Source organism: Cervus canadensis, chromosome 19, assembly GCF_019320065.1.
Source record: "Cervus canadensis isolate Bull #8, Minnesota chromosome 19, ASM1932006v1, whole genome shotgun sequence".
In the NCBI taxonomy this organism is placed as follows: domain Eukaryota; kingdom Metazoa; phylum Chordata; class Mammalia; order Artiodactyla; family Cervidae; genus Cervus; species Cervus canadensis.
In genome coordinates, this window is record NC_057404.1 from 41,842,671 (window position 1) to 41,855,446 (window position 12,776).

Genomic DNA, 12,776 nt, shown 5'->3' on the forward strand with positions numbered 1-12,776 from the left:
AGAACACCATGGTTAATAATTCCGCTACATTCTGAGCATGTGTCCTTTGTCAAGATCCTTAATCTCTCTAAGCCTGTTTTCTTATCTGAAAAAGGTAGTTATAAATTCAAATGAGATAAGAGAAAATGAAAGTATAACACAAAATGTAAAGAAGTATCCAGATGATATTATTATTATTATTGTTATTAGAAGGACTACGGATCAGGTCTTCCTGTTACTGGCCATCTCACCTCTATAAACAGGAGTTCTAAATCTCCTCCTTCATCTTCCCTTTAGCATCTAAAATGTTGGCTTTTGTACTTTAATAAACACATATGCATGGGAATGTTTTAAAAAACAAAGATAAATATTGTATGATTTCACTTATAAGTGGACTCTAAAACAAACTAATGAATATAACAAAAAAGAAACAGACATAGAGAACAGACCAGTGTTTACCAATGGTGAGAGGGAAGAGGGAGGGGCAATATTGGGGTAGGAGATTAAGAGGTACAAACTACTATGTATAAAACAAATGAGCTACAATGATATATTGTACAGCACAGGGAATATAGCCAATATATTATAATAGTTATAAATGGAGTATAACTTTTAAAAATTGTGAATCCTATGTTGTACACCTGAAGCTTATATAATATCGTATATCAGCTATACCTCTCTAAAATAAAAGTCAGATAACAAGTATTGACAATGACTTGGAGAAATAGGATCCTCCTCTACTGCTGGTGATAATGTTAAATGATACAGCCACTTTGGAAAACAATCTGGCAGTTCCTGAAATGATTTAACATAGTTACCAGATGACCTAGCAATTTTACTCTTAGGTATATTCTCAAGAATTACATATGTCCACACAGAAATCTATAAACAAATATTTATAGCAGCATTACTAATAACAGCTAAAAGGCAGATCAACCCAAATATTCATCAGCAGATGAATGGATAAGCTAAATATGGTACACCTACACAATGGAATATTATCCAGCCATTAAAAATACATGCTATGATAAACCTTGAAAACATAATACTAAATGAAAAAAGCCAATCACAAAAGATTACATATTATCCATTTATGTGAAAGTATATAACAGGGAAATCTACAGAGACAGAAAGTAGATTAGTAGTTGCGTAGGGTTAGGAATGGGGAGGACACAAAGATTTTAGCAACAAGTCATGGCATTTTCTTTTTAAGGTGATGAAAATGTTCCAAAACCACAGCGATAGTTATTCATATCTGTGAATACACCAAAAGCACTGAAACGTATATTTTAAATAAACAAATAGGTTATGAATAGTATGATATATAAATGATAATAAATCTGATTTAAAACAAAAACAAAATACACACAGATAAACAAGCCAAAAAATTTAACAAGTAAATATTAAAGGGACAAGAGTTAGAAATATCAGTCATTGAAAGTCTAGAATTTAGACATATGGAACAAAAAAATACCAGGCCACAATTTTTGAGAAACTGTTAATTGGAAGTGTAGGTGGCACAAAACAGTAACAATTTGAATCATTTCTCAGTAAAATGGTACCACATTATGCTAAGGCAGGATATCTGGGTTCAAGGACTAGGTCAGCTACTAGCCTATCTACTGACACCCAGGCAGTCTGCCCACCCACCACTCTCATCTTTCAGTTTCTTGATCTCCTTGACTCCTATGATCCTTTTTCCACCCTATCTCAGCAACAAACTCACAAGGCCACAAACATCAAATGGCCACTCAATTCTGCCCAGCTATGCTACTATGCTTCTCTAGTATTGCTACAGACTGAATATTTGTATCTCCTCAAAATCCATATGTAGAAATCTTAACCCCCAATGTGATGGTGGTATTAAGAGGTGGGCCTTTGGGAGGTGACTAGTTCATGAGGGCAGAGCACACATGAATGCAATCATAAAAAGAGACCCAGAGAATGCAATCTATAAAAGAGACCCAGAGAACTCCCTTGCCTTTTTCAGACACATATGAACCAAGAATCGAGCCCTCACCAGACACTAAATCTGCTGGCACCTTGATCTTGGACCTCTCAGCATCTAGAACCATGAGAAAAAAAATCTGTTTGTAAGACAACCAGACTGTATTTTTTGTTGTTGTTATAGCAGCCTGAACGAACTAAGACAAGTATGACTGCCTTCTGTGTTCAAAATGACTATTTTTATATCTTCTCTTCACCTCTTAAAAACTTTCATCCAAATGTTCCTTCTCCTACTGATTAACTTCAAGCAGAAACTCATCTTCTGATCATTGAATCCACCCATGTATCTGCATCTCTATCTATACTCGCTGCCTTTCTTCCATTATGTTTTATGTTCATGTTCCTAGGTCAACATTTCTACACATTCCCTGGATTCAATTCCCTCTCACTTTCTCAGAGACTCCACTTTTAAGATATACATTTTCTCTCTTGTACAGTATTTTCTCCCTCTACACTGGATCACTCCCATTAGCTTAAAAACATACTTAAGTATCCCCATGTTTAAGAATTCTGCTTCGACCCCACATATTCCATTTCTCAGTTCTTCTTCATAGTGACATATCTTGAGATATCCACGTCCATTTCTTCACATCACACATACTCTTTATTGTGCTTATTAAAACTCAGCAGTCATTTATTTTACATTACCTCTCAGCATGTGTCAGCACCATTAGCCATGCTTTGTCATCTTGGCTTTTCAAGTCACCACATGCTTCGGGTTTTCTTCCTATCTCACTGCCTACTCCTTCTTCATCTCCTTTGCTTGCTTCTTCTGAATGCTCTCTATGAACACACTTTCCCTAGGCAGTTTTATCTATTGATACATGCTGATGTCTCTCAACTTTCTATCTTTGGTCCCATATACAGAACTCAAAACTCAGAACTTATTTTATATTTTTAATAAGCAGATCAAATGTAAGGTGAGCAAAATAAAAATACTCCCCCCTACACAATTTCTTCCCAAGTCTTTACTATTTGGTAAACTGAAAAGTGTTAGTTGCTCAGTCATGTCTGATTATTTGCAACCCCATGGACTGTAGCCCACCAGGTTATTCTCTCCATGGCATTTTCTAGGCAAGAATACAGGAGTGGCATTCCCTTCTCCAGGGAAGGGATCTTCCTGACTCAGGGATTGAACCCAGGTCTCCTGCATTATAGGCAGATTCTTTGGTAAATGGCAAAACCATCCACTAAAGCTCAAGACAAAAACCCAGAAGCTTCTTTCTCTCATTTCTATATTTAAAACATCATCAAGTCTGTAGGTTCTGCCACCATATATATCTCACACCCAAACATGTTTATACCACATTAGCCAAAACTATGGTCATTCCTTCCTGGATTGCCACACTGTGCTCCTACTCTTGCTGCCCATCCCCTGTGGCCCATTCACCACATAACAGGTGGAACATACCTTTATACAATAAATCAGATTATATTACTCCCTACCAAAAAAACTCCCTATTGGTTTCTCATCACTTTTAATAAATAAACTCTTGGCTTATTCTATGGGTAGATCCCCATGACCGACTCAAAGCCTTATATGCTTGGGCCCCTACCTATCTCTCCTTGTTCACCTCCAAGCTCATCTTGTTCCATTTTTCCTACCTTCCAGCTACAGCATTCTTAATGATGCTCTTTGAAAGAGTCAAGTTCTTTCCTACCTTGGGTTTTTCCAATTGTAGTTTCTTTTACCTGCAATATTCTGATCCCCAGTATTTCCATGGCTGGCTTTTTTATGTCACTGAGGTCTCAGCACAAACGTCAACTCTTCAGAGAGGCCTTCCCTAACCAATCAATCTAAAGTAACTGCTCCCTTAGATCCTCTCACTTCACACTGTTTTACTTCTTCACTGCATTCGCCATTATCCAAGTTTCCTTATACAGATATTGTTTACCTGTTTATTTTCTACCTTCATTAAAATGTAAGTTCCATGAGTCAGGAATCTTGCCAGTCTTTTTTAACCATGATATTCACGATGCCTGGCAAGTCCCCTAAAAATATCTCAGCAAGTCACTCGACTTGAGCAAATGACCTGAGCAAGTCACTCGACCTAACTTATATTTGTGGGCTTACTATTACTAGACTTACCTCTGGGTCTAGAGAATACAAAAGTAAATACGGCATGGCTCCTTGAAAATCTCACCCATTGATCCCTTTTAAAGTATCTACCGAATGTATTTACTGTATATCGTACTATGTTCCAGTATGCTGTGCTTAGTTGCTCAATGGTATCCGACTCTTTGTGACCCCATGGACTGTAGCCCGCCAGGCTCCTCTGTTCATGGGATTTTCCAAGAAAGAATACTGAAGTGGGTTGCGGTGCTCTACTCCAGGTGATCTTCCCAATCCAGGGATGGAACCCCAGTCTCCCATTTTGTACGAAGATTCTTTACCATCTGAGCCTCCAGCGAAGCCTATGTTCCAGGGACAGGGAAGTACTATGTTCCAGGGACTGCCTAATCTCAGTGTTTAGTTCCCTCTTCAGTAAAATGGAGCTTTGTTAACCAACTTTATCTCACAGGTTGTATAAACTGGATGAGTATGAAAATAATGTACAAAATGGGATGTGCAATAAAAATGTTACTTTATATATTGCTATTACTGCACCTGCCTCTGTCCTTTTCTCTGGTATTGGGCAGGAGTTAAAACTAGAGAGTCAACTGACAAAACCAGCGGTATAAATTCTAGTACTCACAGAAGGTAGTAAATATGAATATCCATTTCAGAGGCACAGTGACCAAAACGTCTGGGGCTTGAATTCTTTACGTGTGAGAGTAACGTGTTAATTTCCCACACTTCTGTTGCACAAATAACAATACTATTTATTCTTATGGAAAATTATTTAGTGGGGTCTGACCTCTCTCGGTGCGACCCAAGCCAATCTTTCCTCTCCATCATCCCATCTGATCTTTTATAGACTACAGGACACACAGAGAGAGGCGTCGGGGACCAGGCGCAGGCCTCTCACAAGGACTCCTACACGATACGCCTGACACATGGTACCTGTGCAACAACAGCCCTCAATCCTTCAGAAGCACTGATCTGAAGGGCTTGTCCACGGCGATCAAAGCCGACAGAAACAGGCGGGGGTGAGGGGCGCGGGAGGAGGGAGGTGAGCTTTCCAGTATCAGCAACCAATCCTGGAGCACACCTCCAGTCACAGGAGCTTGCGAACGTTCCTTTGCAGATATTCACCACCTGTACGAGAATCTGCGCTTAATAAAATGATTTTTTCTGTCACTCTTGACTGACAAACCTCTTCTTTCTTATTTGCGAGTACTCTGTAAAATGAGAGAAAGAAATGGAAGAGGGAACGGAGAGAATAAAGAAGAGACACGTGGGGTGAGGGAGCAAAGAAACGAGTCAGAGAGACGAGAGAAGAAATAAACATCTGTGGCTGTTTCCCCAGAGCCCGGCAAAGGAGCTCCTTAGAGCGAAGGGGACGGGAAGGCGTTCCTGGGCGCCACGGGAGGGGAAAGACCGCGAGAAACGAAGGACTAGTGCCGAAAGGGAGAGTAAAGACAAATGGACCGTACCTACAATCGCTACAGCAGCTCCCGCTGCCCAGGGAGCTACGCCGGGAGCACAGCAACCGCCGCCGGGCCCACGCGCAGCCCTGAGGCAAACGCTGCGGGACGCGTGTGGGCGGGGCTAATGGCGAGGGGGCGGGGCTGCCGACTGCGCGCCGAGCTGACGCGTTTAATTGGCGTCATGGTCGCCCCATCCTTCGCAGCCGGAGGTTTCCCTCTGGAACCGCCTGGGGTGTTTTCAGTTTATTCTGCCCGTTCCACGTCTCTTCAGAGTATTGACTTATTGTGTTGTACAAGTCCGGAGATGCAGTTGACCTCAGAGGGCCGCTTAGCCGAAAAGGACCGCCAGGGGATGCATGTGCCGGAAGTAACTTGTCAAAACTTTAGACGGTGTTTCCCTTTACGTCAATTTTAGTACAGCCTGAAAAGGAGCCGTTTCTGGGGTTAGGACTGCGCTCAAAGCTCAGCACTGCCACTCTGTAGCTTTGGGACCACAGGGAAATATATACTCTCTCTGAGCTTTGGGTTTTTCTTCTCTGTAAAGGATGTGGTGGTGGTGTGAGAATAAATTGATGCGTGGCAAGTGTCTGGAACAGAGCTTAATACAAAGTAAACATTCAATATCCTATTATCAGTGTAAAACCTTTACTTGTCTCCCCGCCCCGGCACCCCGCCCCCCCATGAAACCTTATGTGGAAACCTTCATATGAAACAAATAGAAGCAGAACTGCTCTTGAAGATGGGCCCAGAAAGTTTGGGTCCTCAGTGCCAAAGGTGGTCTTAAAGTTCCCTCTCTGGAGTCCCCAAGCTTCCTACAACATAGACAAAGGCAAATTACAGAAAGTCCAAACTTCTTAGAAAGACAAACTCACCTTTCCTATTTTTTCCCCTCCTTGATACTCCAAACGACTTTTTCTCCTGCGCGCGCGCACACACACACACACACAAATTCCTTTTTGCCTCCATGTTTTTAAGTCATTCAGTCTATGGGGAGTGTTCCTTTACCCCTTATTTATCATTTAAGATTTTATTCAAATCACAACTCTTTTTTGGATGACTAAGAAATTCTTTTATTGTAACTCCTTCCTATCTTCAGCATGGTATAGGTAGCTCATTTTCTGTTTTCTGAAAGTCAGAAAATCGGACTGAAAGTCATTTTCTTCCTTGTTTTATAAGAGTCGACAAGGTCTTCTGTGATTATAGGGTTAAGGAAATGCTTTGTTCTCATGGTAAGAAAGAAAAAGCAAGAAGATTCCCAAGGTTACTGGGATGAAGAACAAACCGTAAAGCTGGGAAGAAGGACCTTTGAGAGGAGCCTGCTTGCCTCCGAGACACTGTGCTAAGCCTCAGATGCCATGGACTGCTGGAGTTCAAGTGCTTTAGGGTTTACTGAAGGAAAATGGGAGGCATATCAACAAACAGTTTTGGAATTCTCACCAGGTTCAGAGGATTCAGGCCGTATTTAATTTTAGTCAACCAAAACATGTGATATCACTTGCTCCCAAAACGGCAGGAAGCAGTTCCCATCTGTTACACAAAACTACATAAATTATTCATATAGAAATACAATGTTCTGACAGGTTTCAAAAATAATGTCCTTCATTTACTTAAAGACAATATAATAAAAATTTAATAATAATCACTTAAAAACACCTAAAGAAACATCTGAAGCCTTTTTGGTAAGAAAAAAAATCAAGGATAAGTTAAAAATAATTGAATTGGTAATATTTACAACAATGCCATTAAAAGCAAAACAAAAAATAACTTTTGAGGAACAAAGAGAACCTTAATCATGATAGCAGTATTCCCTAAGTTTGATGTGAAAGTACTTTCAAACATATCGTCTATATAAATAGCTCTGTACTTCTGAAAGCACTTCAATAAAAATAGAAATTTGGCCAATGACCAATTTGGTATGATTTAAGTGCCAACTTTCTTTTCCAGTCTTCTTCTCACTACTTCTCTTTATCAACCTTAAGTGTCAGTCATTTACTGAACCCCGGGCTTTACTGTTTTTGCACTTCGATAATATATCAGCCCTCTACCTAGCTGTTCCTTTCTTTGCCTTAGTCCCTAATATCAACTCATCAATCCAAATCATGTCCACTCTTCTAGATCCAGTTCACGTATCACCTTTACGAAGTTTTCCTCACTGAGAACAGTTTTGAATCATTCATTTGGATTACAGCTATTTGTACACATCTTGCTTCCTTGAAAGCTTGAAAGCTTTCTGAAGGCAAGTATTAGAGTCAGTCTCCCACTAGAATTCAAGTTCCATCTTGAATATATTCTTCATCACTGTATTCCCCAGGACCTAGCAAAACTGGCACACAGTAGGCAAGTTACAAGTATATTTTGAGTGAATGAATGAATGGATTTTATAACATAAACTCCCTAAAGGCAGGGATTTGTCTGTTTTATTCATTGAAAAATTAATATTTGAATATTACAGGGTGAATAAGTAATTTTTGGAAGGCTTAGCATTCATTATATATAACAAAAAATTTTCAATTTATTTATCTTCACAGAAGTCAAATATATTTATATTGCCTTTCACCCAACTAATTCAGTGGATGAGGTATCATTCTGAAAATAAGACATCCCGCAGACTGCAAAAGTAAAATTTAAAAGAATCAAAATAAAATGGGTGTTAGCATTAACAGTAGTTTCATTTTTCTTTCTTGTGCTTTTCTGGGTTCTAGATTTTCTGCAATGAAAATGTATTATTTTTTAATTAGACAAAAGTAATCAATACTATTTTTAAAGAATGTAATGGGCGAGATCATTTGCAAACATATGATTGAGGACATTTTGAGAACACTCAAGTCCAGTCCATGTTACATGGAGTTAGTACCAGAAAGGAAAACAAGGAAAGGTGAAAATAACTTAAAAAGCAGAAACCTAATCAGTCTGCCTAAAGAGTAACAAGCACCTCTCAGAGGAGAGACTGATGGCACCCACCTTAGGCAAAAAAAGGGTGTTGAAGGGCACGAGTTTACAGCGTTTGCTTGGCACTGTCCTTGGAAGTATGAAGCCCTTGATGTGTACTGAATTCTGTCCCCCAACTAAGTTCATAAGCTGAAGCCATAACCCCCTCAGTGTGATGGTGTTTGGACATGGGGAATCTGAGAGGTAATTATACTAGATGAGGTCATGAGGCTAGTGCCTTCATGGTGGGATTAGTGACTTACTAGAGGAGACAACAGGGGGCTTGCATATTCTCCTCCATTCCCATCCCCTCATGACCCCCCTCCTCCCAGCACCCGGTGAGAATCCGACGAGGAGGAGGCTATTAGCCCGCCAGGGCCAGGAAGAGAGCTCTCATCAGAGCCTGATCACTGCTGGCAACTCTCAGCTTTGACTCCAGCCTCAGAACTGTGAGAAGATAAATATTGGTTGTTTAAACCACTCAGTCTATGGTATTTTGTTGTAGTAGCCTGAGCAGCTCAGATGCGCTAAGTGGACTAAAATCTAAACTGTTATGTGGCAGGTAGTTTTCTGATACTGAAAGAGAATCTCCTCACTGATTCAGTTCATAACGATTTACTAAATGCCCACCCTGCTCCATGCCCTGTAAAAATTGCTGAGGATTCACAGATGACCAAGATAAGGCTCCCACCCCTCAGGGGTTAATTTAATAGGCAACAAACCCATAAACAAACTGAAAAAAGGACTACAAGTACTCTGATAGGAATATGTATATGATACACCTTTCACTCACCCAGAGGTTAGAGCAATGGTTTCTATCTGTGGTGGGGTGGGGTAAGTTTGATTGGCTTGAGTCAACATTGTGTATCAAGTTACTCCGAGTTTACCAACCAAGAAAAGAGCTGTGGCTTACTTTGTGGTGACAAAACAAACCCGAGACTTCACAGTGAGTCCTGCAGAGACCAACACCGGACAGAGAACGTGAAAGTTTAGCCATTCAGTCCTGTCCAGCTCTTTGTGACTGCATGGACTGCAGCCTGCCAGGCCCCTCTATCCAATGGGATTCTCCAGGCAAGAGTACTGGAGTGGGTTGCCATTTCCTATTCCAGGGAATGTTCCTGACCCAGGGATGGAACCTGGGTCTCCTGCACTGCAGGCAGATTATTCACTGAGCCACCATGGACGCCCACTGGACAGAGAGCCACAGAGATTTGCTTGGTAGCTGCTCACCGAGGACAGGTAGGCAAAAAGTCACCACATGCTCTGAAAATGGCATAGGCTATTGGCAGTCGCTTTTGGGGATTCTCAATTATCTCTACACTCTGAATTTCCATTTCTAATTCTTTCTTGGGGCCTTGAATATTTACGATAACATTCTTATTTACTTATACTAACTGTATTTTGTATTAGTAAGTATTCAAAGCCTGTTATGTTACATGGAGAAGAGTTACTGGTGAACATGGGAACCTGCACTCACTGCAGCACCCTTGGGTCTCCCATGCCTCCTGCTAAGTCCTAATCATCCCCACATCCTAGCTGAGGTCCTTTCTCTGGAGGCTGTGCCTAAAGTGCACCTCCCCCCTGATTTATGGGTTACTCCTGCTGTGAGCTCCCTGGCACCCCTGTACTTTCTGCATCATGGCACTTATCACACTGTTTTGCAATCTCTTGTTTAATGGTTTCTATCCTCAATCAGACTGTCAGATCTTTAAAGATGGTAGGTAACAACATTAGTTTTTATGATGTGCCTGGGTCACCAAAGGCTTTAGTAAGTATTTGTTGGGTGACTCTAGTTTCAGAGCCTGTGAAAGTAGAGGACCAGATAAGCATTAAGTTTATGGTGCTACAACCAAGGCGCACCTGGCCAAGGAAGTTCACCTCTCTGAACTTTGGTATAAACTAGTCTGGTCCCTGTTGAGAACATAAACACTAAGGGAATACAATCCCATAGAGGAACCAGAGTCAGGCTGACGTAAAAATGAAAACTCTCTGGCTTCCTATTATGTTAGATTAATAAAAATTAAGCTGGTTTTGAACAGCTTGAAAGTCATGGTGGAAAGGGCTGGAAGAGTAGTCTGATGATAAGGTTATTTCATGACCTGTTAGTCTAATAACTAAATGAAGGGTAAATGTACCCTATACTCACTTCTGTCAGAGCACTTATAGCCCGTTTTACAGATTGTTCATATGTTTGTCTCTATTAAATCAGAATCTTAGGTAATCTAATGACATTATCTAAACATTATTATAACAACTAGGCAGGAGCTGATCTAGAGTAGAGGAACTTAACAAGTGACACACAAAAGCAGAAATGGTCAGTTGATTAAGTGGGATAAAATGAAACTTTTGCAGATAAGACTTTCTTATCTTCTCTACTGGCATGTCACAATTCCTGAAATTCCTGCCACGCAAGTCGTTCTTTTGGTTAAAGTTACATCTTTAGATAGTCCTTGTTAACCTGCAAGAATATGCTACTAGGTGATGGTAACACCCAAGATGATAGTACTTCTGGCTCTCAAATCTGGTCTTTCCATCTCCCGGGAATGTGAATGCTTAGTGAGAGATAATACTTTTCAGCTGGGTGGGTGTGATTATCACCAACAGAGTGTAAGAGGAGAGATGTGTCTGCTGCCACATCACTTCCCTAAAAATAAATTGCTTGTCTTGGGCTTCCTTTTTTTTTTTTCTTCCTGAAGACTAGAAAGGGGACTTTTGTCCTAAGCTAGGGCACAGCAGAGTCTCAGGATGGAAGGACCTGGGTCGCTGAATAAACCTCATGAGCAGAGGAACCCTGTCAACTGGTTTTGTAAGAGGAAAATGCATTTCTCTATTTAAGTATTTAATATTTCATTTCTTCATTATAGCAGCTTACCTTACCCTGATTAATATGGCATTCATGAGGCTGACATAGATTTAAAAATTAGCTATCTCTTACCTAGAGAACAGGAAAAGCCTGAAAATGTGGGCCACAAAAAACAAAGGACTGGGTCAGGGCACTGCTTAGGTAGAAGGAAACAGATGAGCCACTGAAATGGGGGGCTCTGTGAAGCTAACTAGGGGGATAGGATTTAGTCTTTGACACCTGGACAGGTGCCAGAGAAAAACCAATTAAAATATTTTGTGTACTTTATAAAATTTTGGTGGGAACAATCAGTTATACTACTTCAAAGAAAGACAGGTAAGAGAGGTAGAAATGGAGAAGAGGCAGATTAAGAGGGAAGGTAGAAATGGATGAGGGATTATGTCATGGTATTTAAAAACAAAAAGAAAAAAGGGCCCAAAACAATTCAAGGCATGAGAGGTTAGGTGACCATGAATTATGAAATTGTGATGGTAACACTAAGTTAGAGCAAGCTGTTGGCTAGCAGAACAGGACACTGAAATTAAATTGTGGTAGTACACTAAAGTATCTATGTGTGCTCAATCACTTCGGTCCATGCGACCCCTGGACCATAATTTTCCAGGATCCTCTGTCCATGGGATTTCCCAGGGAAGAATACTGGATTAGGTTGCCATGTCCTCCTCCAGGGGATCTTCCCGACCCAGGGATTGAATTTGTGATTCCTACATTTTCTGTATTGCAGGCAGATTCTTTACCGCTGAGCCACTAGGGAAGCCCAAAGTATACATGTCCCTATACAAACTAAGAGATAATGATGAATAGGTATTTGAAGAAAAAAATTAAGGAAGGGAGCAGGTTGGAGATGTAGAACATTACCACCGTCCCTGTAATAGCCAAAAATGCTGTTAAAAAAAAAATAGCCACACTCTGGTTCTACTAATTTACACTTAAACACTAAATATGTCAATATCCATCCGGATAAAACTAGTCTCTGCTAGTTGACAAAAGCAGACCCCGACAGCAGCCTTCTGAGGGCTGTATTCAGCATTCTCTCTTTTCACCTCTAAACTTGTATAGACGTCTCTCCTTGATCTTCTTCATCTTTATTTTGTTCGGCTTTCTGGAGAAGTCTGGGGCCGAGCAACCCAATAAGTAGGCTTCCAACTGGGGCTGTGATGAGGATGGACAAAAATGCCACTGTCAACACATCCATGCCATATCCTTCTAACTGTTTCTCTCCATGTGATCTTGCTGTGTCCAAAGCCACAGATCCTATTGCAGCCTATGAAAGTTTAAAGGTAAAGTTGGAAGCATTATAAGACAAGCGCATACAAAAAAGGTGAATTATGTTATCATTTGCAATCTCTTATTCTTTTGCTCAACTATGAAAGTTCTCTTAGTCCTCTTTCAAAATGTACTGCAGTTGATTTTAATGATCTGAAAGCTCTCTCTGCCCTTGCCAAGGGAAAGGATGATTCATCTGTACCTA

General features: G+C 40.6%; 1 protein-coding gene across 2 annotated transcripts in view; it reads right to left on the bottom strand.

Annotated features, from left to right (window-relative positions):
• Positions 1-6,958: 6,958 nt before the first annotated feature.
• SLC9B2 (solute carrier family 9 member B2) overlaps positions 6,959-12,776 on the bottom strand; it is a 58,612-nt gene continuing 52,794 nt past the window's right edge. For both annotated transcript variants that reach the window (XM_043438194.1, XM_043438193.1), the window contains exon 12: positions 6,959-12,569. In XM_043438194.1, coding sequence (XP_043294129.1) covers positions 12,351-12,569 — 219 coding nt within the window. In that variant the 3' untranslated portion in view covers positions 6,959-12,350. The remainder of the gene's footprint in view (positions 12,570-12,776) is intronic.